This window comes from Oncorhynchus mykiss, chromosome 27, assembly GCF_013265735.2.
Source record: "Oncorhynchus mykiss isolate Arlee chromosome 27, USDA_OmykA_1.1, whole genome shotgun sequence".
Classification (NCBI taxonomy): Eukaryota; Metazoa; Chordata; class Actinopteri; order Salmoniformes; family Salmonidae; genus Oncorhynchus; species Oncorhynchus mykiss.
Window position 1 is genome coordinate 41,620,699 of NC_048591.1, and position 27,881 is coordinate 41,648,579.

Consider the following 27,881-nt stretch of genomic DNA (forward strand, 5'->3'; position numbering starts at 1 on the left):
TAAAGCCCCGCTATAGAGTTACCATAAAGCCCAGCTATAGAGTTACCATAAAGCCCAGCTATAGAGTTACCATAAAGCCCAGCTATAGAGTTACCATAAAGCCCAGCTATAGAGTTACCATAAAGCCCAGCTATAGGCCTCACTGGGGTGAACTGAGTTACCATGAAGCCCAGCTATAGAGTTACCATAAAGCCCAGCTATAGAGTTACCATAAAGCCCAACTATAGAGTTACCATAAAGCCCAACTATAGAGTTACCATAAAGCCCAACTATAGAGTTACCATAAAGCCCAGCTATAGGGTTACCATAAAGCCCAGCTATAGAGCTACCATAAAGCCCAGCTATAGAGTTACCATAAAGCCCAGCTATAGAGTTACCATAAAGCCCAGCTATAGAGTTACCATAAAGCCCAGCTATAGAGTTACCATAAAGCCCAACTATAGAGTTACCATAAAGCCCAGATAGAGTTACCATAAAGCCCAGCTATAGAGTTACCATACAGCCCAGCTATAGAGTTACCATAAAGCCCAACTATAGAGTTACCATAAAGCCCAGATATAGAGTTACCATAAAGCCCAGCTATAGAGTTACCATAAAGTCCAACTATAGAGTTACCATAAAGCCCAGCTATAGAGTTACCATAAAGCCCCGCTATAGAGTTACCATAAAGCCCAGCTATAGAGTTACCATAAAGCCCAGCTATAGAGTTACCATAAAGCCCAGCTATAGAGTTACCATAAAGCCCAGCTATAGAGTTCCCATAAAGCCCAGCTATAGGCCACACTGGGGTGAACTGAGTTACCATAAAGCCCAGCTATAGGCCCCACTGAGGTGAACAGAGTTACCATAAAGCCCAGCTATAGAGTTACCATAAAGCCCAACTATAGAGTTACCATAAAGCCCAGATAGAGTTACCATAAAGCCCAGCTATAGAGTTACCATACAGCCCAGCTATAGAGTTACCATAAAGCCCAACTATAGAGTTACCATAAAGCCAACTATAGAGTTACCATAAAGCCCAGCTATAGAGTTACCATAAAGCCCCGCTATAGAGTTACCATAAAGCCCAGCTATAGAGTTACCATAAAGCCCAGCTATAGAGTTACCATAAAGCCCAGCTATAGAGTTACCATAAAGCCCAGCTATAGAGTTACCATAAAGCCCAGCTATAGGCCTCACTGGGGTGAACTGAGTTACCATGAAGCCCAGCTATAGAGTTACCATAAAGCCCAGCTATAGAGTTACCATAAAGCCCAACTATAGAGTTACCATAAAGCCCAACTATAGAGTTACCATAAAGCCCAACTATAGAGTTACCATAAAGCCCAGCTATAGGGTTACCATAAAGCCCAGCTATAGAGCTACCATAAAGCCCAGCTATAGAGTTACCATAAAGCCCAGCTATAGAGTTACCATAAAGCCCAGCTATAGAGTTACCATAAAGCCCAGCTATAGAGTTACCATAAAGCCCAACTATAGAGTTACCATAAAGCCCAGATAGAGTTACCATAAAGCCCAGCTATAGAGTTACCATACAGCCCAGCTATAGAGTTACCATAAAGCCCAACTATAGAGTTACCATAAAGCCCAGATATAGAGTTACCATAAAGCCCAGCTATAGAGTTACCATAAAGTCCAACTATAGAGTTACCATAAAGCCCAGCTATAGAGTTACCATAAAGCCCCGCTATAGAGTTACCATAAAGCCCAGCTATAGAGTTACCATAAAGCCCAGCTATAGAGTTACCATACAGCCCAGCTATAGAGTTACCATAAAGCCCAACTATAGAGTTACCATAAAGCCCAGCTATAGAGTTACCATAAAGCCCAGCTATAGAGTTACCATAAAGCCCAGCTATAGAGTTACCATAAAGCCCAGCTATAGAGTTACCATAAAGCCCAGCTATAGAGTTACCATAAAGCCCAGCTATAGGCCTCACTGGGGTGAACTGAGTTACCATGAAGCCCAGCTATAGAGTTACCATAAAGCCCAGCTATAGAGTTACCATAAAGCCCAACTATAGAGTTACCATAAAGCCCAACTATAGAGTTACCATAAAGCCCAACTATAGAGTTACCATAAAGCCCAGCTATAGGGTTACCATAAAGCCCAGCTATAGAGCTACCATAAAGCCCAGCTATAGAGTTACCGTAAAGCCCAGCTATAGAGTTACCATAAAGCCCAGCTATAGAGTTACCATAAAGCCCAGCTATAGAGTTACCATAAAGCCCAACTATAGAGTTACCATAAAGCCCAGATAGAGTTACCATAAAGCCCAGCTATAGAGTTACCATACAGCCCAGCTATAGAGTTACCATAAAGCCCAACTATAGAGTTACCATAAAGCCCAGATATAGAGTTACCATAAAGCCCAGCTATAGAGTTACCATAAAGTCCAACTATAGAGTTACCATAAAGCCCAGCTATAGAGTTACCATAAAGCCCCGCTATAGAGTTACCATAAAGCCCAGCTATAGAGTTACCATAAAGCCCAGCTATAGAGTTACCATAAAGCCCAGCTATAGAGTTACCATAAAGCCCAGCTATAGAGTTACCATAAAGCCCAGCTATAGGCCACACTGGGGTGAACTGAGTTACCATAAAGCCCAGCTATAGGCCCCACTCAGGTGAACTGAGTTACCATAAAGCCCAGCTATAGAGTTACCATAAAGCCCAGCTATAGAGTTACCATAAAGCCCAGCTATAGAGTTACCATACAGCCCAGCTATAGAGTTACCATAAAGCCCAGCTATAGAGTTACCATAAAGCCCAGCTATAGGCCACACTGGGGTGAACTGAGTTACCATAAAGCCCAGCTATAGAGTTACCATAAAGCCCAGCTATAGAGTTACCATAAAGCCCAGCTATAGGCCCCACTGAGGTGAACTGAGTTACCATAAAGCCCAGCTATAGGCCCCACTGAGGTGAACTGAGTTACCATAAAGCCCAGCTATAGAGTTACCATAAAGCCCAGATATAGAGTTACCATAAAGCCCAGCTATAGAGTTACCATAAAGCCCAGCTATAGAGTTACCATAAAGCCCAGCTATAGAGTTACCATAAAGCCCAGCTATAGGCCCACTGGGGTGAACTGAGTTACCATAAAGCCCAGCTATAGAGTTACCATAAAGCCCAGCTATAGAGTTACCATAAAGCCCAGCTATAGGCCACACTGAGGTGAACTGAGTTACCATAAAGCCCAGCTATAGGCCACACTGAGGTGAACTGAGTTACCATAAAGCCCAACAATAGAGTTACCATAAAGCCCAGCTATAGAGTTACCATAAAGCCCAGCTATAGAGTTACCATACAGCCCAGCTATAGAGTTACCATAAAGCCCAGCTATAGAGTTACCATAAAGCCCAGCTATAGAGTTACCATAAAGCCCAGCTATAGGCCCCACTGGGGTGAACTGAGTTACCATAAAGCCCAGCTATAGGCCCCACTGAGGTGAACTGAGTTACCATAAAGCCCAGCTATAGAGTTATCATAAAGCCCAGCTATAGGCCCCACTGGGGTGAACTGAGTTACCATAAAGCCCAGCTATAGAGTTAACATAAAGCCCAGCTATAGAGTTACCATAAAGCCCAGCTATAGAGTTACCATAAAGCCCAGCTATAGAGTTACCATACAGCCCAGCTATAGAGTTACCATAAAGCCCAGCTATAGAGTTACCATAAAGCCCAGCTATAGAGTTACCATAAAGCCCAGCTATAGGCCCCACTGGGGTGAACTGAGTTACCATAAAGCCCAGCTATAGGCCCCACTGAGGTGAACTGAGTTACCATAAAGCCCAACAATAGAGTTACCATAAAGCCCAGCTATAGAGTTACCATAAAGCCCAGCTATAGAGTTACCATAAAGCCCAGCTATAGAGTTACCATAAAGCCCAACTATAGAGTTACCATAAAGCCCAACTATAGAGTTACCATAAAGCCCAACTATAGAGTTACCATAAAGCCCAGCTATAGGGTTACCATAAAGCCCAGCTATAGAGCTACCATAAAGCCCAGCTATAGAGTTACCATAAAGCCCAGCTATAGAGTTACCATAAAGCCCAGCTATAGAGTTACCATAAAGCCCAGCTATAGAGTTACCATAAAGCCCAACTATAGAGTTACCATAAAGCCCAGATAGAGTTACCATAAAGCCCAGCTATAGAGTTACCATACAGCCCAGCTATAGAGTTACCATAAAGCCCAACTATAGAGTTACCATAAAGCCAACTATAGAGTTACCATAAAGCCCAGCTATAGAGTTACCATAAAGCCCCGCTATAGAGTTACCATAAAGCCCAGCTATAGAGTTACCATAAAGCCCAGCTATAGAGTTACCATAAAGCCCAGCTATAGAGTTACCATAAAGCCCAGCTATAGAGTTACCATAAAGCCCAGCTATAGGCCTCACTGGGGTGAACTGAGTTACCATGAAGCCCAGCTATAGAGTTACCATAAAGCCCAGCTATAGAGTTACCATAAAGCCCAACTATAGAGTTACCATAAAGCCCAACTATAGAGTTACCATAAAGCCCAACTATAGAGTTACCATAAAGCCCAGCTATAGGGTTACCATAAAGCCCAGCTATAGAGCTACCATAAAGCCCAGCTATAGAGTTACCATAAAGCCCAGCTATAGAGTTACCATAAAGCCCAGCTATAGAGTTACCATAAAGCCCAGCTATAGAGTTACCATAAAGCCCAACTATAGAGTTACCATAAAGCCCAGATAGAGTTACCATAAAGCCCAGCTATAGAGTTACCATACAGCCCAGCTATAGAGTTACCATAAAGCCCAACTATAGAGTTACCATAAAGCCCAGATATAGAGTTACCATAAAGCCCAGCTATAGAGTTACCATAAAGTCCAACTATAGAGTTACCATAAAGCCCAGCTATAGAGTTACCATAAAGCCCCGCTATAGAGTTACCATAAAGCCCAGCTATAGAGTTACCATAAAGCCCAGCTATAGAGTTACCATAAAGCCCAGCTATAGAGTTACCATAAAGCCCAGCTATAGAGTTCCCATAAAGCCCAGCTATAGGCCACACTGGGGTGAACTGAGTTACCATAAAGCCCAGCTATAGGCCCCACTGAGGTGAACAGAGTTACCATAAAGCCCAGCTATAGAGTTACCATAAAGCCCAACTATAGAGTTACCATAAAGCCCAGATAGAGTTACCATAAAGCCCAGCTATAGAGTTACCATACAGCCCAGCTATAGAGTTACCATAAAGCCCAACTATAGAGTTACCATAAAGCCAACTATAGAGTTACCATAAAGCCCAGCTATAGAGTTACCATAAAGCCCCGCTATAGAGTTACCATAAAGCCCAGCTATAGAGTTACCATAAAGCCCAGCTATAGAGTTACCATAAAGCCCAGCTATAGAGTTACCATAAAGCCCAGCTATAGAGTTACCATAAAGCCCAGCTATAGGCCTCACTGGGGTGAACTGAGTTACCATGAAGCCCAGCTATAGAGTTACCATAAAGCCCAGCTATAGAGTTACCATAAAGCCCAACTATAGAGTTACCATAAAGCCCAACTATAGAGTTACCATAAAGCCCAACTATAGAGTTACCATAAAGCCCAGCTATAGGGTTACCATAAAGCCCAGCTATAGAGCTACCATAAAGCCCAGCTATAGAGTTACCATAAAGCCCAGCTATAGAGTTACCATAAAGCCCAGCTATAGAGTTACCATAAAGCCCAGCTATAGAGTTACCATAAAGCCCAACTATAGAGTTACCATAAAGCCCAGATAGAGTTACCATAAAGCCCAGCTATAGAGTTACCATACAGCCCAGCTATAGAGTTACCATAAAGCCCAACTATAGAGTTACCATAAAGCCCAGATATAGAGTTACCATAAAGCCCAGCTATAGAGTTACCATAAAGTCCAACTATAGAGTTACCATAAAGCCCAGCTATAGAGTTACCATAAAGCCCCGCTATAGAGTTACCATAAAGCCCAGCTATAGAGTTACCATAAAGCCCAGCTATAGAGTTACCATAAAGCCCAGCTATAGAGTTACCATAAAGCCCAGCTATAGAGTTCCCATAAAGCCCAGCTATAGGCCACACTGGGGTGAACTGAGTTACCATAAAGCCCAGCTATAGGCCCCACTGAGGTGAACTGAGTTACCATAAAGCCCAGCTATAGAGTTACCATAAAGCCCAGCTATAGAGTTACCATAAAGCCCAGCTATAGAGTTACCATACAGCCCAGCTATAGAGTTACCATAAAGCCCAGCTATAGAGTTACCATAAAGCCCAGCTATAGGCCACACTGGGGTGAACTGAGTTACCATAAAGCCCAGCTATAGAGTTACCATAAAGCCCAGCTATAGAGTTACCATAAAGCCCAGCTATAGGCCCCACTGAGGTGAACTGAGTTACCATAAAGCCCAGCTATAGGCCCCACTGAGGTGAACTGAGTTACCATAAAGCCCAGCTATAGAGTTACCATAAAGCCCAGATATAGAGTTACCATAAAGCCCAGCTATAGAGTTACCATAAAGCCCAGCTATAGAGTTACCATAAAGCCCAGCTATAGAGTTACCATAAAGCCCAGCTATAGGCCCACTGGGGTGAACTGAGTTACCATAAAGCCCAGCTATAGAGTTACCATAAAGCCCAGCTATAGAGTTACCATAAAGCCCAGCTATAGGCCACACTGAGGTGAACTGAGTTACCATAAAGCCCAGCTATAGGCCCCACTGGGGTGAACTGAGTTACCATAAAGCCCAGCTATAGGCCACACTGAGGTGAACTGAGTTACCATAAAGCCCAGCTATAGGCCACACTGAGGTGAACTGAGTTACCATAAAGCCCAGCTATAGAGTTACCATAAAGCCCAGCTATAGAGTTACCATAAAGCCCAGCTATAGAGTTACCATAAAGCCCAGCTATAGAGTTACCATAAAGCCCAGCTATAGGCCACACTGAGGTGAACTGAGTTACCATAAAGCCCAGCTATAGAGTTACCATAAAGCCCAGCTATAGAGTTACCATAAAGCCCAGCTATAGAGTTACCATAAAGCCCAGCTATAGAGTTACCATAAAGCCCAGCTATAGAGTTACCATAAAGCCCAGCTATAGAGCTACCATAAAGCCCAGCTATAGAGTTACCATAAAGCCCAGCTATAGAGTTACCATAAAGCCCAGCTATAGAGTTACCATAAAGCCCAGCTATAGAGTTACCATAAAGCCCAACTATAGAGTTACCATAAAGCCCAACTATAGAGTTACCATAAAGCCCAGCTATAGAGTTACCATACAGCCCAGCTATAGAGTTACCATAAAGCCCAACTATAGAGTTACCATAAAGCCCAGATATAGAGTTACCATAAAGCCCAGCTATAGAGTTACCATAAAGCCCAGCTATAGAGTTACCATAAAGCCCAGCTATAGAGTTACCATAAAGCCCAGCTATAGAGTTACCATAAAGCCCAGCTATAGAGTTACCATAAAGCCCCGCTATAGAGTTACCATAAAGCCCAGCTATAGAGTTACCATAAAGCCCAGCTATAGAGTTACCATAAAGCCCAGCTATAGAGTTACCATAAAGCCCAGCTATAGAGTTACCATAAAGCCCAGCTATAGGCCACACTGGGGTGAACTGAGTTACCATAAAGCCCAGCTATAGGCCCCACTGAGGTGAACTGAGTTACCATAAAGCCCAGCTATAGAGTTACCATAAAGCCCAGCTATAGAGTTACCATAAAGCCCAGCTATAGGCCACACTGGGGTGAACTGAGTTACCATAAAGCCCAGCTATAGAGTTACCATAAAGCCCAGCTATAGAGTTACCATAAAGCCCAGCTATAGGCCCCACTGAGGTGAACTGAGTTACCATAAAGCCCAGCTATAGGCCCCACTGAGGTGAACTGAGTTACCATAAAGCCCAGCTATAGAGTTACCATAAAGCCCAGATATAGAGTTACCATAAAGCCCAGCTATAGAGTTACCATAAAGCCCAGCTATAGAGTTACCATAAAGCCCAGCTATAGAGTTACCATAAAGCCCAGCTATAGGCCCACTGGGGTGAACTGAGTTACCATAAAGCCCAGCTATAGAGTTACCATAAAGCCCAGCTATAGAGTTACCATAAAGCCCAGCTATAGAGTTACCATAAAGCCCAGCTATAGAGTTACCATAAAGCCCAGCTATAGGCCACACTGAGGTGAACTGAGTTACCATAAAGCCCAGCTATAGAGTTACCATAAAGCCCAGCTATAGAGTTACCATAAAGCCCAGCTATAGAGTTACCATAAAGCCCAGCTATAGAGTTACCATAAAGCCCAGCTATAGAGTTACCATAAAGCCCAGCTATAGAGCTACCATAAAGCCCAGCTATAGAGTTACCATAAAGCCCAGCTATAGAGTTACCATAAAGCCCAGCTATAGAGTTACCATAAAGCCCAGCTATAGAGTTACCATAAAGCCCAACTATAGAGTTACCATAAAGCCCAACTATAGAGTTACCATAAAGCCCAGCTATAGAGTTACCATACAGCCCAGCTATAGAGTTACCATAAAGCCCAACTATAGAGTTACCATAAAGCCCAGATATAGAGTTACCATAAAGCCCAGCTATAGAGTTACCATAAAGCCCAGCTATAGAGTTACCATAAAGCCCAGCTATAGAGTTACCATAAAGCCCAGCTATAGAGTTACCATAAAGCCCAGCTATAGAGTTACCATAAAGCCCCGCTATAGAGTTACCATAAAGCCCAGCTATAGAGTTACCATAAAGCCCAGCTATAGAGTTACCATAAAGCCCAGCTATAGAGTTACCATAAAGCCCAGCTATAGAGTTACCATAAAGCCCAGCTATAGGCCACACTGGGGTGAACTGAGTTACCATAAAGCCCAGCTATAGGCCCCACTGAGGTGAACTGAGTTACCATAAAGCCCAGCTATAGAGTTACCATAAAGCCCAGCTATAGAGTTACCATAAAGCCCAGCTATAGGCCACACTGGGGTGAACTGAGTTACCATAAAGCCCAGCTATAGAGTTACCATAAAGCCCAGCTATAGAGTTACCATAAAGCCCAGCTATAGGCCCCACTGAGGTGAACTGAGTTACCATAAAGCCCAGCTATAGGCCCCACTGAGGTGAACTGAGTTACCATAAAGCCCAGCTATAGAGTTACCATAAAGCCCAGATATAGAGTTACCATAAAGCCCAGCTATAGAGTTACCATAAAGCCCAGCTATAGAGTTACCATAAAGCCCAGCTATAGAGTTACCATAAAGCCCAGCTATAGGCCCACTGGGGTGAACTGAGTTACCATAAAGCCCAGCTATAGAGTTACCATACAGCCCAGCTATAGAGTTACCATAAAGCCCAGCTATAGAGTTACCATAAAGCCCAGCTATAGAGTTACCATAAAGCCCAGCTATAGAGTTACCATAAAGCCCAGCTATAGGCCCCACTGGGGTGAACTGAGTTACCATAAAGCCCAGCTATAGAGTTACCATAAAGCCCAGCGATAGGCCACAGTGAGGTGAACTGAGTTACCATAAAGCCCAGCTATAGAGTTACCATAAAGCCCAGCTATAGAGTTACCATAAAGCCCAGCTATAGAGTTACCATAAAGCCCAGCTATAGAGTTACCATAAAGCCCAGCTATAGGCCCCACTGGGGTGAACTGAGTTACCATAAAGCCCAGCTATAGAGTTACCATAAAGCCCAGCTATAGAGTTACCATAAAGCACAGCTATAGAGTTACCATAAAGCCCAGCTATAGAGTTACCATAAAGCCCAGCTATAGAGTTACCATAAAGCCCAACTATAGAGTTACAATAAAGCCCACCTATAGAGTTACCATAAAGCCCAGCTATAGAGTTACCATAAAGCCCAGCTATAGAGTTACCATAAAGCCCAACTATAGAGTTACCATAAAGCCCAACTATAGAGTTACCATAAAGCCCAGCTATAGGCCCCACTGGGGTGAACTGAGTTACCATAAAGCCCAGCTAAAGAGTTACCATACAGCCCAGCTATAGAGTTACCATACAGCCCAGATATAGAGTTACCATAAAGCCCAGCTATAGGCCACACTGGGGTGAACTGAGTTACCATAAAGCCCAGCTATAGGGTTACCATAAAGCCCAGCTATAGAGCTACCATAAAGCCCAGCTATAGAGTTACCATAAAGCCCAGCTATAGAGTTACCATAAAGCCCAGCTATAGAGTTACCATAAAGCCCAGCTATAGAGTTACCATAAAGCCCAGCTATAGAGTTACCATAAAGCCCAGCTATAGGCCCACTGGGGTGAACTGAGTTACCATAAAGCCCAGCTATAGAGTTACCATACAGCCCAGCTATAGAGTTACCATAAAGCCCAGCTATAGAGTTACCATAAAGCCCAGCTATAGAGTTACCATAAAGCCCAGCTATAGAGTTACCATAAAGCCCAGCTATAGGCCCCACTGGGGTGAACTGAGTTACCATAAAGCCCAGCTATAGAGTTACCATAAAGCCCAGCGATAGGCCACAGTGAGGTGAACTGAGTTACCATAAAGCCCAGCTATAGAGTTACCATAAAGCCCAGCTATAGAGTTACCATAAAGCCCAGCTATAGAGTTACCATAAAGCCCAGCTATAGAGTTACCATAAAGCCCAGCTATAGGCCCCACTGGGGTGAACTGAGTTACCATAAAGCCCAGCTATAGAGTTACCATAAAGCCCAGCTATAGAGTTACCATAAAGCACAGCTATAGAGTTACCATAAAGCCCAGCTATAGAGTTACCATAAAGCCCAGCTATAGAGTTACCATTAAGCCCAACTATAGAGTTACAATAAAGCCCACCTATAGAGTTACCATAAAGCCCAGCTATAGAGTTACCATAAAGCCCAGCTATAGAGTTACCATAAAGCCCAACTATAGAGTTACCATAAAGCCCAACTATAGAGTTACCATAAAGCCCAGCTATAGGCCCCACTGGGGTGAACTGAGTTACCATAAAGCCCAGCTAAAGAGTTACCATACAGCCCAGCTATAGAGTTACCATACAGCCCAGATATAGAGTTACCATAAAGCCCAGCTATAGGCCACACTGGGGTGAACTGAGTTACCATAAAGCCCAGCTATAGGGTTACCATAAAGCCCAGCTATAGAGCTACCATAAAGCCCAGCTATAGAGTTACCATAAAGCCCAGCTATAGAGTTACCATAAAGCCCAGCTATAGAGTTACAATAAAGCCCAGCTATAGAGTTACCATAAAGCCCAACTATAGAGTTACCATAAAGCCCAGATAGAGTTACCATAAAGCCCAGCTATAGAGTTACCATACAGCCCAGCTATAGAGTTACCATAAAGCCCAACTATAGAGTTACCATAAAGCCCAGATATAGAGTTACCATAAAGCCCAGCTATAGAGTTACCATAAAGCCCAGCTATAGAGTTACCATAAAGCCCAGCTATAGAGTTACCATAAAGCCCAGCTATAGAGTTACCATAAAGCCCAGCTATAGAGTTACCATAAAGCCCCGCTATAGAGTTACCATAAAGCCCAGCTATAGAGTTACCATAAAGCCCAGCTATAGAGTTACCATAAAGCCCAGCTATAGAGTTACCATAAAGCCCAGCTATAGAGTTACCATAAAGCCCAGCTATAGGCCACACTGGGGTGAACTGAGTTACCATAAAGCCCAGCTATAGGCCCCACTGAGGTGAACTGAGTTACCATAAAGCCCAGCTATAGAGTTACCATAAAGCCCAGCTATAGAGTTACCATAAAGCCCAGCTATAGGCCACACTGGGGTGAACTGAGTTACCATAAAGCCCAGCTATAGAGTTACCATAAAGCCCAGCTATAGAGTTACCATAAAGCCCAGCTATAGGCCCCACTGAGGTGAACTGAGTTACCATAAAGCCCAGCTATAGGCCCCACTGAGGTGAACTGAGTTACCATAAAGCCCAGCTATAGAGTTACCATAAAGCCCAGCTATAGAGTTACCATAAAGCCCAGCTATAGAGTTACCATAAAGCCCAGCTATAGAGTTACCATAAAGCCCAGCTATAGGCCCACTGGGGTGAACTGAGTTACCATAAAGCCCAGCTATAGAGTTACCATAAAGCCCAGCTATAGAGTTACCATAAAGCCCAGCTATAGGCCACACTGAGGTGAACTGAGTTACCATAAAGCCCAGCTATAGGCCCCACTGGGGTGAACTGAGTTACCATAAAGCCCAGCTATAGGCCACACTGAGGTGAACTGAGTTACCATAAAGCCCAGCTATAGGCCACACTGAGGTGAACTGAGTTACCATAAAGCCCAGCTATAGAGTTACCATAAAGCCCAGCTATAGAGTTACCATAAAGCCCAGCTATAGAGTTACCATAAAGCCCAGCTATAGAGTTACCATAAAGCCCAGCTATAGGCCACACTGAGGTGAACTGAGTTACCATAAAGCCCAGCTATAGAGGTACCATAAAGCCCAGCTATAGAGTTACCATAAAGCCCAGCTATATAGTTACCATAAAGCCCAGCTATAGAGTTACCATAAAGCCCAGCTATAGAGTTATCATAAAGCCCAGCTATAGGCCTCACTGGGGTGAACTGAGTTACCATAAAGCCAAGCTATAGAGTTACCATAAAGCCCAGCTATAGAGTTACCATAAAGCCCAGCTATAGAGTTACCATAAAGCTCAGCTATAGGCCCCACTGGGGTGAACTGAGTTACCATAAAGCCCAGCTATAGAGTTACCATACAGCCCAGCTATAGAGTTACCATAAAGCTCAGCTATAGGCCCACTGGGGTGAACTGAGTTACCATAAAGCCAAGCTATAGAGTTACCATAAAGCCCAGCTATAGAGTTACCATAAAGCCCAGCTATAGAGTTACCATAAAGCCCAGCTATAGGACACACTGGGGTGAACTGAGTTACCATGAAGCCCAGATATAGAGTTATCATAAAGCCCAGCTATAGAGTTACCATAAAGCCCAGCTATAGAGTTACCATAAAGCCCAGCTATAGAGTTACCATAAAGCCCAGCTATAGGCCCCACTGGGGTGAACTGAGTTACCATAAAGCCCAGCTATAGAGTTACCATAAAGCCCAGCGATAGGCCACAGTGAGGTGAACTGAGTTACCATAAAGCCCAGCTATAGAGTTACCATAAAGCCCAGCTATAGAGTTACCATAAAGCCCAGCTATAGAGTTACCATAAAGCCCAGCTATAGAGTTACCATAAAGCCCAGCTATAGGCCCCACTGGGGTGAACTGAGTTACCATAAAGCCCAGCTATAGAGTTACCATAAAGCCCAGCTATAGAGTTACCATAAAGCCCAGCTATAGAGTTACCATAAAGCCCAGCTATAGAGTTACCATAAAGCCCAACTATAGAGTTACAATAAAGCCCACCTATAGAGTTACCATAAAGCCCAGCTATAGAGTTACCATAAAGCCCAACTATAGAGTTACCATAAAGCCCAACTATAGAGTTACCATAAAGCCCAGCTATAGGCCCCACTGGGGTGAACTGAGTTACCATAAAGCCCAGCTAAAGAGTTACCATACAGCCCAGCTATAGAGTTACCATACAGCCCAGATATAGAGTTACCATAAAGCCCAGCTATAGGCCACACTGGGGTGAACTGAGTTACCATAAAGCCCAGCTATAGGCCCCACTGGGGTGAACTGAGTTACCATAAAGCCCAGCTATAGAGTTACCATAAAGCCCATCTATAGAGTTACCATAAAGCCCAGCTATAGAGTTACCATAAAGCCCAGCTATAGAGTTACCATAAAGCCCAGCTATAGAGTTACCATAAAGCCCAGCTATAGAGTTACCATTAAGCCCAGCTATAGAGTTACCATAAAGCCCAGCTATAGAGTTACCATACAGCCCAGCTATAGAGTTACCATAAAGCCCAGCTATAGAGTTACCATACAGCCCAGCTATAGAGTTACCATAAAGCCCAGCTATAGAGTTACCATAAAGCCCAGCTATAGAGTTACCATAAAGCCCAGCTATAGGCCCCACTGGGGTGAACTGAGTTACCATAAAGCCCAGCTATAGGCCCCACTGAGGTGAACTGAGTTACCATAAAGCCCAACTATAGAGTTACCATAAAGCCCAGCTATAGTTACCATAAAGCCCAGCTATAGAGTTACCATAAAGCCCAGCTATAGAGTTACCATAAAGCCCAACTATAGAGTTACCATAAAGCCCAACTATAGAGTTACCATAAAGCCCAGCTATAGAGTTACCATAAAGCCCAGCTATAGAGTTACCATAAAGCCCAGCTATAGAGTTACCATAAAGCCCAGCTATAGAGTTACCATAAAGCCCAACTATAGAGTTACCATAAAGCCCAGATAGAGTTACCATAAAGCCCAGCTATAGAGTTACCATACAGCCCAGCTATAGAGTTACCATAAAGCCCAACTATAGAGTTACCATAAAGCCCAACTATAGAGTTACCATAAAGCCCAGATATAGAGTTACCATAAAGCCCAGCTATAGAGTTACCATAAAGTCCAACTATAGAGTTACCATAAAGCCCAGCTATAGAGTTACCATAAAGCCCCGCTATAGAGTTACCATAAAGCCCAGCTATAGAGTTACCATAAAGCTCAGCTATAGAGTTACCATAAAGCCCAGCTATAGGCCACACTGGGGTGAACTGAGTTACCATAAAGCCCAGCTATAGGCCCCACTGAGGTGAACTGAGTTACCATAAAGCCCAGCTATAGAGTTACCATAAAGCCCAGCTATAGGCCCCACTGGGGTGAACTGAGTTACCATAAAGCCCAGCTATAGAGTTACCATAAAGCCCAGCTATAGAGTTACCATAAAGCCCAGCTATAGAGTTACCATAAAGCCCAGCTATAGAGTTACCATAAAGCCCAGCTATAGAGTTACCATAAAGCCCAGCTATAGAGTTACCATAAAGCCCAGCTATAGAGTTACCATACAGCCCAGCTATAGAGTTACCATAAAGCCCAGCTATAGAGTTACCATACAGCCCAGCTATAGAGTTACCATAAAGCCCAGCTATAGAGTTACCATAAAGCCCAGCTATAGAGTTACCATAAAGCCCAGCTATAGGCCCCACTGGGGTGAACTGAGTTACCATAAAGCCCAGCTATAGGCCCCACTGAGGTGAACTGAGTTACCATAAAGCCCAACTATAGAGTTACCATAAAGCCCAGCTATAGAGTTACCATAAAGCCCAGCTATAGAGTTACCATAAAGCCCAGCTATAGAGTTACCATAAAGCCCAACTATAGAGTTACCATAAAGCCCAACTATAGAGTTACCATAAAGCCCAACTATAGAGTTACCATAAAGCCCAGCTATAGGGTTACCATAAAGCCCAGCTATAGAGCTACCATAAAGCCCAGCTATAGAGTTACCATAAAGCCCAGCTATAGAGTTACCATAAAGCCCAGCTATAGAGTTACCATAAAGCCCAGCTATAGAGTTACCATAAAGCCCAACTATAGAGTTACCATAAAGCCCAACTATAGAGTTACCATAAAGCCCAGATAGAGTTACCATAAAGCCCAGCTATAGAGTTACCATACAGCCCAGCTATAGAGTTACCATAAAGCCCAACTATAGAGTTACCATAAAGCCCAACTATAGAGTTACCATAAAGCCCAGATATAGTTACCATAAAGCCCAGCTATAGAGTTACCATAAAGTCCAACTATAGAGTTACCATAAAGCCCATCTATAGAGTTACCATAAAGCCCCGCTATAGAGTTACCATAAAGCCCAGCTATAGAGTTACCATAAAGCCCAGCTATAGAGTTACCATAAAGCCCAGCTATAGAGTTACCATAAAGCCCAGCTATAGGCCACACTGGGGTGAACTGAGTTACCATAAAGCCCAGCTATAGGCCCCACTGAGGTGAACTGAGTTACCATAAAGCCCAGCTATAGAGTTACCATAAAGCCCAGCTATAGAGTTACCATAAAGCCCAGCTATAGAGTTACCATACAGCCCAGCTATAGAGTTACCATAAAGCCCAGCTATAGAGTTACCATAAAGCCCAACTATAGAGTTACAATAAAGCCCACCTATAGAGTTACCATAAAGCCCAGCTATAGAGTTACCATAAAGCCCAGCTATAGAGTTACCATAAAGCCCAACTATAGAGTTACCATAAAGCCCAACTATAGAGTTACCATAAAGCCCAGCTATAGGCCCCACTGGGGTGAACTGAGTTACCATAAAGCCCAGCTAAAGAGTTACCATACAGCCCAGCTATAGAGTTACCATACAGCCCAGATATAGAGTTACCATAAAGCCCAGCTATAGGCCACACTGGGGTGAACTGAGTTACCATAAAGCCCAGCTATAGGCCCCACTGGGGTGAACTGAGTTACCATAAAGCCCAGCTATAGAGTTACCATAAAGCCCATCTATAGAGTTACCATAAAGCCCAGCTATAGAGTTACCATAAAGCCCAGCTATAGAGTTACCATAAAGCCCAGTTATAGAGTTACCATACAGCCCAGCTATAGAGTTACCATAAAGCCCAGCTATAGAGTTACCATACAGCCCAGCTATAGAGTTACCATACAGCCCAGCTATAGAGTTACCATAAAGCCCAGCTATAGAGTTACCATAAAGCCCAGCTATAGAGTTACCATAAAGCCCAGCTATAGGCCCCACTGGGGTGAACTGAGTTACCATAAAGCCCAGCTATAGGCCCCACTGAGGTGAACTGAGTTACCATAAAGCCCAGCTATAGAGTTACCATAAAGCCCAGCTATAGGCCCCACTGGGGTGAACTGAGTTACCATAAAGCCCAGCTATAGAGTTACCATAAAGCCCAGCTATAGAGTTACCATAAAGCCCAGCTATATAGTTACCATAAAGCCCAGCTATAGAGTTACCATGAAGCCCAGCTATAGAGTTACCATAAAGCCCAGCTATAGAGTTACCATAAAGCCCAGCTATAGAGTTACCATACAGCCCAGCTATAGAGTTACCATAAAGCCCAGCTATAGAGTTACCATACAGCCCAGCTATAGAGTTACCATAAAGCCCAGCTATAGAGTTACCATAAAGCCCAGCTATAGAGTTACCATAAAGCCCAGCTATAGGCCCCACTGGGGTGAACTGAGTTACCATAAAGCCCAGCTATAGGCCCCACTGAGGTGAACTGAGTTACCATAAAGCCCAACTATAGAGTTACCATAAAGCCCAGCTATAGAGTTACCATAAAGCCCAGCTATAGAGTTACCATAAAGCCCAGCTATAGAGTTACCATAAAGCCCAACTATAGAGTTACCATAAAGCCCAGCTATAGGGTTACCATAAAGCCCAGCTATAGAGCTACCATAAAGCCCAGCTATAGAGTTACCATAAAGCCCAGCTATAGAGTTACCATAAAGCCCAGCTATAGAGTTACCATAAAGCCCAGCTATAGAGTTACCATAAAGCCCAACTATAGAGTTACCATAAAGCCCAGATAGAGTTACCATAAAGCCCAGCTATAGAGTTACCATACAGCCCAGCTATAGAGTTACCATAAAGCCCAACTATAGAGTTACCATAAAGCCCAACTATAGAGTCACCATAAAGCCCAGATATAGTTACCATAAAGCCCAGCTATAGAGTTACCATAAAGTCCAACTATAGAGTTACCATAAAGCCCAGCTATAGAGTTACCATAAAGCCCCGCTATAGAGTTACCATAAAGCCCAGCTATAGAGTTACCATAAAGCCCAGCTATAGAGTTACCATAAAGCCCAGCTATAGAGTTACCATAAAGCCCAGCTATAGGCCACACTGGGGTGAACTGAGTTACCATAAAGCCCAGCTATAGGCCCCACTGAGGTGAACTGAGTTACCATAAAGCCCAGCTATAGAGTTACCATAAAGCCCAGCTATAGAGTTACCATAAAGCTCAGCTATAGAGTTACCATAAAGCCCAGCTATAGAGTTACCATACAGCCCAGCTATAGAGTTACCATAAAGCCCAGCTATAGAGTTACCATAAAGCCCAGCTATAGGCCACACTGGGGTGAACTGAGTTACCATAAAGCCCAGCTATAGGCCCCACTGAGGTGAACTGAGTTACCATAAAGCCCAGCTATAGGCCCCACTGAGGTGAACTGAGTTACCATAAAGCCCAGCTATAGAGTTACCATAAAGCCCAGATATAGAGTTACCATAAAGCCCAGCTATAGAGTTACCATAAAGCCCAGCTATAGAGTTACCATAAAGCCCAGCTATAGAGTTACCATGAAGCCCAGCTATAGTTACACCATAAAGCCCAGCTATAGAGTTACCATAAAGCCCAGCTATAGAGTTACCATAAAGCCCAGCTATAGAGTTACCATAAAGCCCAGCTATAGGCCCCACTGGGGTGAACTGAGTTACCATAAAGCCCAGCTATAGGCCACACTGAGGTGAACTGAGTTACCATAAAGCCCAGCTATAGAGTTACCATAAAGCCCAGCTATAGAGTTACCAAAAAGCCCAGCTATAGAGTTACCATAAAGCCCAGCTATAGAGTTACCATAAAGCCCAGCTATAGGCCCCACTGAGGTGAACTGAGTTACCATAAAGCCCAGCTATAGGCCCCACTGAGGTGAACTGAGTTACCATAAAGCCCAGCTATAGAGTTACCATAAAGCCCAGCTATAGAGTTACCATAAAGCCCAGCTATAGGCCCCACTGGGGTGAACTGAGTTACCATAAAGCCCAGCTATAGAGTTACCATAAAGCCCAGCTATAGAGTTACCATAAAGCCCAGCTATAGGCCCCACTGGGGTGAACTGAGTTACCATAAAGCCCAGCTATAGAGTTACCATAAAGCCCAGCTATAGAGTTACCATAAAGCCCAGCTATAGAGTTACCATACTATATTGCATAATTCCAAGCCCATTTCCTTACCTTGATTTTAAACTCCAGTTGGGAGTTGATGGTATACATCATCTCTGTTCTCTCCATCGTACGGGCCCCTTCGTTACACTGACGCACCACCTAACACACACACACACACACACACACACACACACACACACACACACACACACACACACACACACACACACACACACACACACACACACACACACACAGAGAGAGAACGTGACTGTACTTACATGCAGGCTCACATACATAGACCAAAGGGAAACACAGGCTCTTCATGGAGCTCATGTTGAGATGGGCTTTGACATGGCATCAGTTTGGGTTTGACCCCCCAGTTGACCTCTTACCTTGCTGACTGATTGGAGGGCTTTCTTACAGGTCTCATACTGGGCAGAGTCCTTAGGAGCCTTCTGACAAATGACCTGGAACAGAGAGAGGGGTCAGGGGTCAGAGCAGATCACACACCCAGGAAAGAGTGTACTTTATCAAATTTAATAAAGTATTCTGTGTACACAGAGTATGATGAAGAAAGGCTGTGAGACAAGCTAGGGTTAACCACTTCGTTAATCTTGGGAGAGGCTTCTAGAACACATCTCTCTCACGCTAATGTCACGCACAAGTACACACACACATAGTGTGGTTGGAAGCAGTAAGTATCAACAAAACTTTCTCAGGACTCAAAAGCCTCCTACTTCATGGCCTAATATCCTGCCTTAAACCTCAGCCTCAAGGGAACATCTAAACTAGAGAACTAGAGAGAATAGCAGAGAGATAGAACTGTAAGTGAAACCAACAACAAAGTACTTCTCCTTCCACAATAACTATAAATGAAGGCTAGTACAGTAGATGAAAGCTATTATAAATGAAGGCTACAGTAGTGTGTGTGTGTGTGTGTGTGTGTGTGTGTCTGTGTGTGTCTGTGTGTGTATGTTTGTGTGTGTGTATGTTTGTGTGTGTGTATGTGTGTGTGTGTGTGTGTGTGTGTGTGTATGTGTGTGTGTGTGTGTGTGTGTGTGTGTGTGTGTGAGAGAGTGTGCGAGTGAGTGAGCTATAATAAAACGTATTAAAAGATTAGAGATCAGTAACACATGACAAGCTATTCCAGTTCAGCAAGACTGGAGGAGAGAGAGGAGAGGGGGAGAGAGAGGAGAGAGCAGTGGGAGGAGAGAGGAGAGGGAGGAGAGAGAGAGAGGGAGGAGAGAGAGGAGAGAGAGAGAGAGAGAGAGAGAGAGAGAGAGAGAGGAGACGGTGGGGAGAGAGAGAGGAGAGGGAGGAGAGAGAGAGGGTGAGAGAGAGAGGGAGGAAGAGAGGGAGAGAGGGGGAGAGAGAGGAGAGGGAGGGGAGAGAGAGGAGAAGGGGAGAGAGGAGAGAGAGGAGCGAGGGAGAGAGGAGAGAGAGAGAGGAGAGAGGGAGAGAGGAGAGAGGAGAGAGAGAGAGTGAGAGAGAGAGAGGAGAGGAGAGAGAGGAGAGCGAGAGGAGAGAGAGAGAGGAGAAAGGAGAGAGAGAGAGAGAGAGAGAGAGAGAGGGAGAGAGAGAGAGAGAGAGAGAGGAGAATGAGAGAGGAGAGGAGAGAGAGGAGAAAGGAGAGAGAGAGCAGAGGGGGACTAACAGTGTGAGAACGAAAGTAATAGAAATAATAAACACATGAGAGAATGAAGGGGGAGGGAGAAAGGAGGAAACAAGAGGCTGGTTTAGTGTAATCAATCTTCAGTGTTATGTAAGAGACAAAGTCCTTCAGAGAGTGAGACAGTCATAAACAGACAAGGTGTGTGTGTATGTTCCTGCATGGTTATATACAGTACATTCAGACAGTATTCTGACCCCTCGACCTTTAATTTTGTTACATTACAACCCTATTCTAAAATGGATTATATTGCTTTTTCCCCCCTCCTCAATCTACACACAATACCTCATAATAACAAAGCAATAACCATGTTTTTTGAATTTTTCACCTCCCTGACCAAGGCCCTTCTCCCCTGATTTCTCAGTTTGGCCGGGCGGCCAGCTCTAGGAAGAGTCTTGGTCCTTCTTCCATTTAAGAATGATGGAGGCCACTGTGTTCTTGGGGACCTTCAATGCTGCAGAAATGTTTTGGTACCCTTCCCCAGATCTGTGCCTCAACACAATCCTGTCTCAGAGCTCTACTGACAATTCCTTCTACCTCATGGCTTGGTTTTTGCTCTGACATGCACTGTCAACTGTGGGACCTCATATAGACAGGTGTGTGCCTTTACAAATCATGTCCAATAAAATGAATTTTACCACAGGTGAACTCCAATCAAGTTGTAGAAACATCTCAAGGATGATCAATGGAAACAGGATGCACCTGAGATCAATTTAGAGTCTCATAGCAAAGGATCTGAATACTTATGTAAATAAGGTATTTCTGTTTTATTATATTTAATACATTTGCAAAGTGTCCAGTATATGAGTGTCCAGTATATGAGTGTCCAGTATATGAGTGTCCAGTATGAGTGTCCAGTATGAGTGTCCAGTATATGAGTGTCCAGTATATGAGTGTCCAGTATGAGTGTCCAGTATGAGTGTCCAGTATATGAGTGTCCAGTATGAGTGTCCAGTATGAGTGTCCAGTATATGAGTGTCCAGTATGAGTGTCCAGTATATGAGTGTGTTAGATGAGTGTCCAGTATATGAGTGTCCAGTATATGAGTGTCCAGTATATGAGTGTCCAGTATGAGTGTCCAGTATATGAGTGTCCAGTATGAGTGTCCAGTATATGAGTGTGTTAGATGAGTGTCCAGTATATGAGCGTTAGATGTGTCCAGTATACGAGTGTTAAATGAGTGTCCCATATACAAGTGTTCAGTATACGAGTGTTAAATGAGTGTCCCATAGATGAGTGTCCAGTATACGAGTGTGTTAGATGTGAGTGCAGTGTATGACTGGCCAGTATATGAGTGTCCAGTATATGAGTGTCCAGCATATGAGTGTCCAGTATATGAGTGTCCAGTATATGAGTGTCCAGTATATGAGTGTCCAGTATATGAGTGTCCAGTATATGAGTGTCCAGTATATGAGTGTCCAGGATATGAGTGTCCAGGATATGAGTGTCCAGGATATGAATGTCCAGTATAAGAGTGTCCAGTATATGAGTGTCCAGTATATGAGTGCTGTCTTACGTCCATCAGCAGAGGCAGGCGTGTGACTCTCTGCATCGGCAGGATCAGGAAGGAAATCATTGGGAGGTTCCTGCAGTCTGGGTGGCCCTCAATACGAGTCAACACCTCCTTAAACACTGGACTCTTACTACTTCTGCGAAACACAGACAGAGAGACATAGAGAGAGACAGGCAGACACAGTAAGACAGACAGAGAGACAGAGGTCAGTCAGTCACAGTTCAAAGTTGACTTGTGTGTGTATACTGTATGTATGTATGTATGTATGTATGTATGTATATATATATATATATATATATATGATGTGTGTGTGTACACTCACACTAGCCTCTGTAGGGTCCTCTGCTGATAAACCTCATTGGAGCAGTAGGTGATGTAGGGGTCAAAGTTGGACTGGGCGTGTCTGAACACGACGTCACTGATGTCATCTATAACAATGTTCTGCTGGTGTATATCCTCTAACTCTTTAAAGAACCTAACGAGGGAGAGAGAGAGAGAGAGAGACAGAGAGAGAGACAGAGAGACAGAGAGAGAGAGACAGAGAGAGAGAGAGACAGAGAGAGACAGAGAGAGAGAGAGACAGAGACAGAGAGAGACAGAGGGAGAGAGAGAGAGAGAGAGAGACACAGAGGGAGAGAGAGAGAGAGACAGAGAGAGAGAGAGAGACAGAGAGAGAGAGAGAGAGAGAGAGAGAGAGAGAGAGAGAGAGAGAGAGAGAGAGAGAGAGAGAGAGAGAGAGAGAGAGAGAGAGAGAGAGACACTCTTGAAAGTTGTAATAGTAGAAATAGGCAAAATGTATAGAATTGCACAAAAATGTGCCTGTTTTAGTCATCTCATACACTCTCACAAACACAAACACACGCACACGCACAAACACACGCACAAAGGCAGGAAGTGTCTCTGACACCTGTCCCAGCCTCACCATATCATCACAGGAGAGAAACTCCCGGGCTGCCTAAATTAGCTCGGTGGAATCATTAGCAGGTAACACACAGGGCTTCCTCTTCCTGTCAGCCTGGGGCAGATGGCCTCTAACAGCAGACCTGGTTTCCACGGTGATACACAGGAAACTGTCATACAGCCACAGGAAGTTGACCTCAACCAGTTAGCCCTTGTTTCAACTCATCTGCAGATCCACCTACAGTGACCTACCCCAGCCGCTGACACATTTCACACACACGATAGGCATCTGAAATAATTTCACTATTCAAATAATCCCATGACATTTTATCGGATATCCAGATCATCGAAATACATGCAAAAACAAATAACTTGGTTTAAACTTGGGTACAGCCTGCCCTGCTGCCGGACAGGGGAGGGGGCCGGTCCGTGTGACACAGGGGAGGGGGCCGGTCCGTGTGACACAGGGGAGGGGGCCGGTCTGTGTGACACAGGGGAGGGGGCCGGTCCGTGTGCCACAAGGGAGGAGGCCGGTCCGTGTGCCACAAGTGAGGGGGCCGGTCCGTGTGCCACAGGGGAGGGGCCGGTCCGTGTGACACAGGGGAGGGGCCGGTCCGTGTGACACAGGGGAGGGGCCGGTCTGTGTGACACAGGGGAGGGGGCCGGTCTGTGTGACACAGGGGAGGGGGCCAGTCTGTGTGACACAGGGGAGGGGGAGTAGCGCTGACTCGGACTAGTTAAACTTGTAGATGCCAGAGGTTATTAATCATCCCATCTGGTTGTGCCGGTCTGCTTGCTAAGACAGCCAGCTAGCAAGGCTAGTTCTGCTCTCCCCGTCCTTGTCTACAACAAGGCTAGTTCAGGCTGTGTTGCTGTGCTCCCCGTCCTCGTCTACAACAAGGCTAGTTCAGGCTGTGTTGCTGCGCTCCCCGTCCTCGTCTACAACAAGGCTAGTTCAGGCTGTGTTGCTGCGCTCCCCGTCCTCGTCTACAACAAGGCTAGTTCAGGCTGTGTTGCTGTGCTCCCCGTCCTCGTCTACAACAAGGCTAGTTCAGGCTGTGTTGCTGCGCTCCCCGTCCTCGTCTACAACAAGGCTAGTTCAGGCTGTGTTGCTGTGCTCCCCGTCCTCGTCTACAACAGGGCTAGTTCAGGCTGTGTTGCTGCGCTCCCCGTCCTCGTCTACAACAAGGCTAGTTCTGCTCTCCCTGTCCTCGTCTACAACAAGGCTAGTTCAGGCTGTGTTGCTGCGCTCCCAGTCCTGGTCTACAACAAGGCTAGTTCAGGCTGTGTTGCTGCGCTCCCCGTCCTGGTCTACAACAGGGCTAGTTCAGGCTGTGTTGCTGTGCTCCCCGTCCTCGTCTACAACAGGGCTAGTTCAGGCTGTGTTGCTGCGCTCCCTGTCCTCGTCTACAACAAGGCTAATTCAGGCTGTGTTGCTGCGCTCCCAGTCCTCGTCTACAACAAGGCTAGTTCAGGCTGTGTTGCTGTGCTCCCAGTCCTGGTCTACAACAACTCCATTCAGATGAAACAACAGTCTACCTGTTGGTGGTTGTTGTCTAGTCCTTCTCATTAAGGTAATGTCATTCTGTCATTTTAATTCCATTTTGCATTGATTACAAATATCCCAGTTCACCTGCTGGGCTGTGGAGCCTCTGACTGTAGTGCCGCTTTGATTGGCCGACAACAACAAGCTCCACGCGCGTGGAGGCTATGTATGGTACGTCTTTTTATTGGGCCGCATGGAAAAAAATAAAAATAACAGAAAAAAAAGACATTCAAAAGTTTGTTGTTTTATTAAATCAAGAATTTCAAATGTCATGGTATGTTGTAATTGATAAAATAGACCTATAATATACATTTCTTCAGAAAAAGTGGTCGACTAATGGAATACTTGGAATAAAGAAACATCTGAATAGCCACAGCTAAACCCAGGCACTATAACCCTATACGCCTCTCTAACACAGCCATCCCTATACTCCTCTCTAACACAGCCATCCCTATACGCCTCTCTAACACAGCCATCCCTATACGCCTCTCTAACACAGCCATCCCTATACGCCTCTCTAACACAGCCATCCCTATACGCCTCTCTAACACAGCCATCCCTATACGCCTCTCTAACACAGCCATCCCTATACGCCTCTCTAACACAGCCATCCCTATACGCCTCTCTAACACAGCCATCCCTATACGCCTCTCTAACACAGCCATCCCTATACGCCTCTCTAACACAGCCATCCCTATACGCCTCTCTAACACAGCCATCCCTAAACGCCTCTCTAACACAGCCATCCCTATACGCCTCTCTAACACAGCCATCCCTATACGCCTCTCTAACACAGCCATCCCTATACGCCTCTCTAACACAGCCATCCCTATACGCCTCTCTAACACAGCCATCCCTATACGCCTCTCTAACACAGCCATCCCTATACGCCTCTCTAACACAGCCATCCCTATACGCCTCTCTAACACAGCCATCCCTATACGCCTCTCTAACACAGCCATCCCTATACGCCTCTCTAACACAGCCATCCCTATACGCCTCTCTAACACAGCCATCCCTATACGCCTCTCTAACACAGCCATCCCTATACGCCTCTCTAACACAGCCATCCCTATACGCCTCTCTAACACAGCCATCCCTATACGCCTCTAACACAGCCATCCCTATACGCCTCTCTAACACAGCCATCCCTATACGCCTCTCTAACACAGCCATCCCTATACGCCTCTCTAACACAGCCATCCCTATACGCCTCTCTAACACAGCGATCCCTATACGCCTCTCTAACACAGCCATCCCTATACGCCTCTCTAACACAGCCAAACCTATACGCCTCTCTAACACAGCCAAACCCAGGCACTATAACCCTTCCCTAAACCCAGGCACTATAACCCTTCCCTAAACCCAGGCACTATAACCCTTCCCTAAACCCAGACACTATAACCCTTCCCTAAACCCAGGCACTATAACCCTTCCCTAAACCCAGGCACTATAACCCTTCCCTAAACCCAGGCACTATAACCCTTCCCTAAACCCAGGCACTATAACCCTTCCCTAAACCCAGGCACTATAACCCTTCCCTAAACCCAGGCACTATAACCCTTCCCTAAACCCAGGCACTATAACCCTTCCCTAAACCCAGGCACTATAACCCTTCCCTAAACCCAGGCACTATAACCCTTCCCTAAACTCAGGCACTATAACCCTTCCCTAAACCCAGGCACTATAACCCTTCCCTAAACCCAGGCACTATAACCCTTCCCTAAACCCAGGCACTATAACCCTTCCCTAAACCCAGGCACTATAACCCTTCCCTAAACCCAGGCACTATAACCCTTCCCTAAACCCAGGCACTATAACCCTTCCCTAAACCCAGGCACTATAACCCTTCCCTAAACTCAGGCACTATAACCCTTCCCTAAACCCAGGCACTATAACCCTTCCCTAAACCCAGGCACTATAACCCTTCCCTAAACCCAGGCACTATAACCCTTCCCTAAACCCAGGCACTATAACCCTTCCCTAAACCCAGGCACTATAACCCTTCCCTAAACCCAGGCACTATAACCCTTCCCTAAACCCAGGCACTATAACCCTTCCCTAAACCCAGGCACTATAACCCTTCCCTAAACCCAGGCACTATAACCCTTCCCTAAACCCAGGCACTATAACCATTCCCTAAACCCAGGCACTATAACCCTTCCCTAAACTCAGGCACTATAACCCTTCCCTAAACCCAGGCACTATAACCCTTCCCTAAACCCAGGCACTATAACCCTTCCCTAAACCCAGGCACTATAACCATTCCCTAAACCCAGGCACTATAACCATTCCCTAAAGCCAGGCACTATAACCCTTCCCTAAAGCTGTCCTCTGCCCCACACTCTTCTCAATTTACATCAACAACATAGCTCAGGCCGTAGAAAGCTCTCTCATCCATTTATATGCAGATGATGCAGTCTTATAATCAGCTGGCGCCTCCCCGGATTTTGTGTTAAATGATCTACAACAAAGCTTTCTTAGTGTCCAACAAGCTTTCTCTACCCTTAACCTTGTTCTGAATACCTCCAAAACAAATCATGTGATGTGGTTTGGTAAGAAGAATGCCCCTCCTCCCACAGGTGTGATTACTACCTCTGAGGGTTTAGAGCTTGAGGTAGTCAGCAGGCAAGGGTGCTCTCGAGCGACTAGATGTTCTTTATTTTCCACCAATGCTCCTTATAGGACACATCATTGCACTCTATACTCCTCTGTAGACTGGTCATCTCTGTATACCCGTCACAAGACCCACAAGACCCACACCCGTCACAAGACCCAACAGGCAAGCCCCCCTAAAATATATATATTTCAAGGCCTATATTTATTTTGTTTGAAACTATAGTTGAAGTGTTTTACATTTACCTTTAGGTTCTATAGATTAACATTTTATATTTTGTTACATGCTTAATTTAACATTTGCACAGGTTCTAAATAAAATAAATAATCAAATATGAGTAAACACTTTTTAATTTGTTGAGTATAATTAAAACTGTAATAAGAAATAGGCCTTTACATGAACTATTTATTCATTGAATTTACAAAACAAATGTGTATATCGTGATATGTATCGCTATCGGGATCCCAAGTGGTGCAGCGGTCTAAGACACTGCATCCCAGTGCAAAAGCTGTCCCTCCGAAAGATGTCCCCTGTCCCTCCTAAAGCTGTCCCCTGCCCCTCCTAAAGATGTCCCCTGCCCCTCCTAAAGATGCCCCCTGCCCCTCCTAAAGATGCCCCCTGCCCCTCCTAAAGATGTCCCCTGCCCCTCCTAAAGCTGTCCCCTGCCCCTCCTAAAGATGTCCCCTGCCCCTCCTAAAGATGTCCCCTGACCCTCCTAAAGATGTCCCCTGACCCTCCTAAAGCTGTCCCCTGCCCCTCCTAAAGATGTCCCCCGCCCCTACTAAAGCTGTCCCCGGTCATTCCTAAAGCTGTCCCCCGTC

General features: G+C 45.0%; 1 protein-coding gene across 5 annotated transcripts in view; it reads right to left on the reverse strand.

Moving 5' to 3' along the window:
* The window catches only part of LOC118944786 (rho guanine nucleotide exchange factor 26-like), a 107,379-nt gene that overhangs the window by 47,288 nt on the left and 32,210 nt on the right, over positions 1–27,881 (reverse strand). For 4 of the 5 annotated variants that reach the window (XR_005040103.1, XR_005040101.1, XR_005040102.1 and 1 more), the window contains exons 7-10: positions 22,320–22,472; positions 22,001–22,133; positions 19,208–19,282; positions 18,882–18,971 (exon numbers count right to left, since the gene is read on the reverse strand). Coding sequence is in view for 2 of the 5 variants with exons in the window: in XM_036965863.1 (XP_036821758.1) it covers positions 18,882–18,971; positions 19,208–19,282; positions 22,001–22,133; positions 22,320–22,472 (451 nt within the window). In the remaining 3 variants the exon portion in view is untranslated. The remainder of the gene's footprint in view (positions 1–18,881; positions 18,972–19,207; positions 19,283–22,000; positions 22,134–22,319; positions 22,473–27,881) is intronic. The other variant, XM_036965864.1, reaches the window with a different exon arrangement.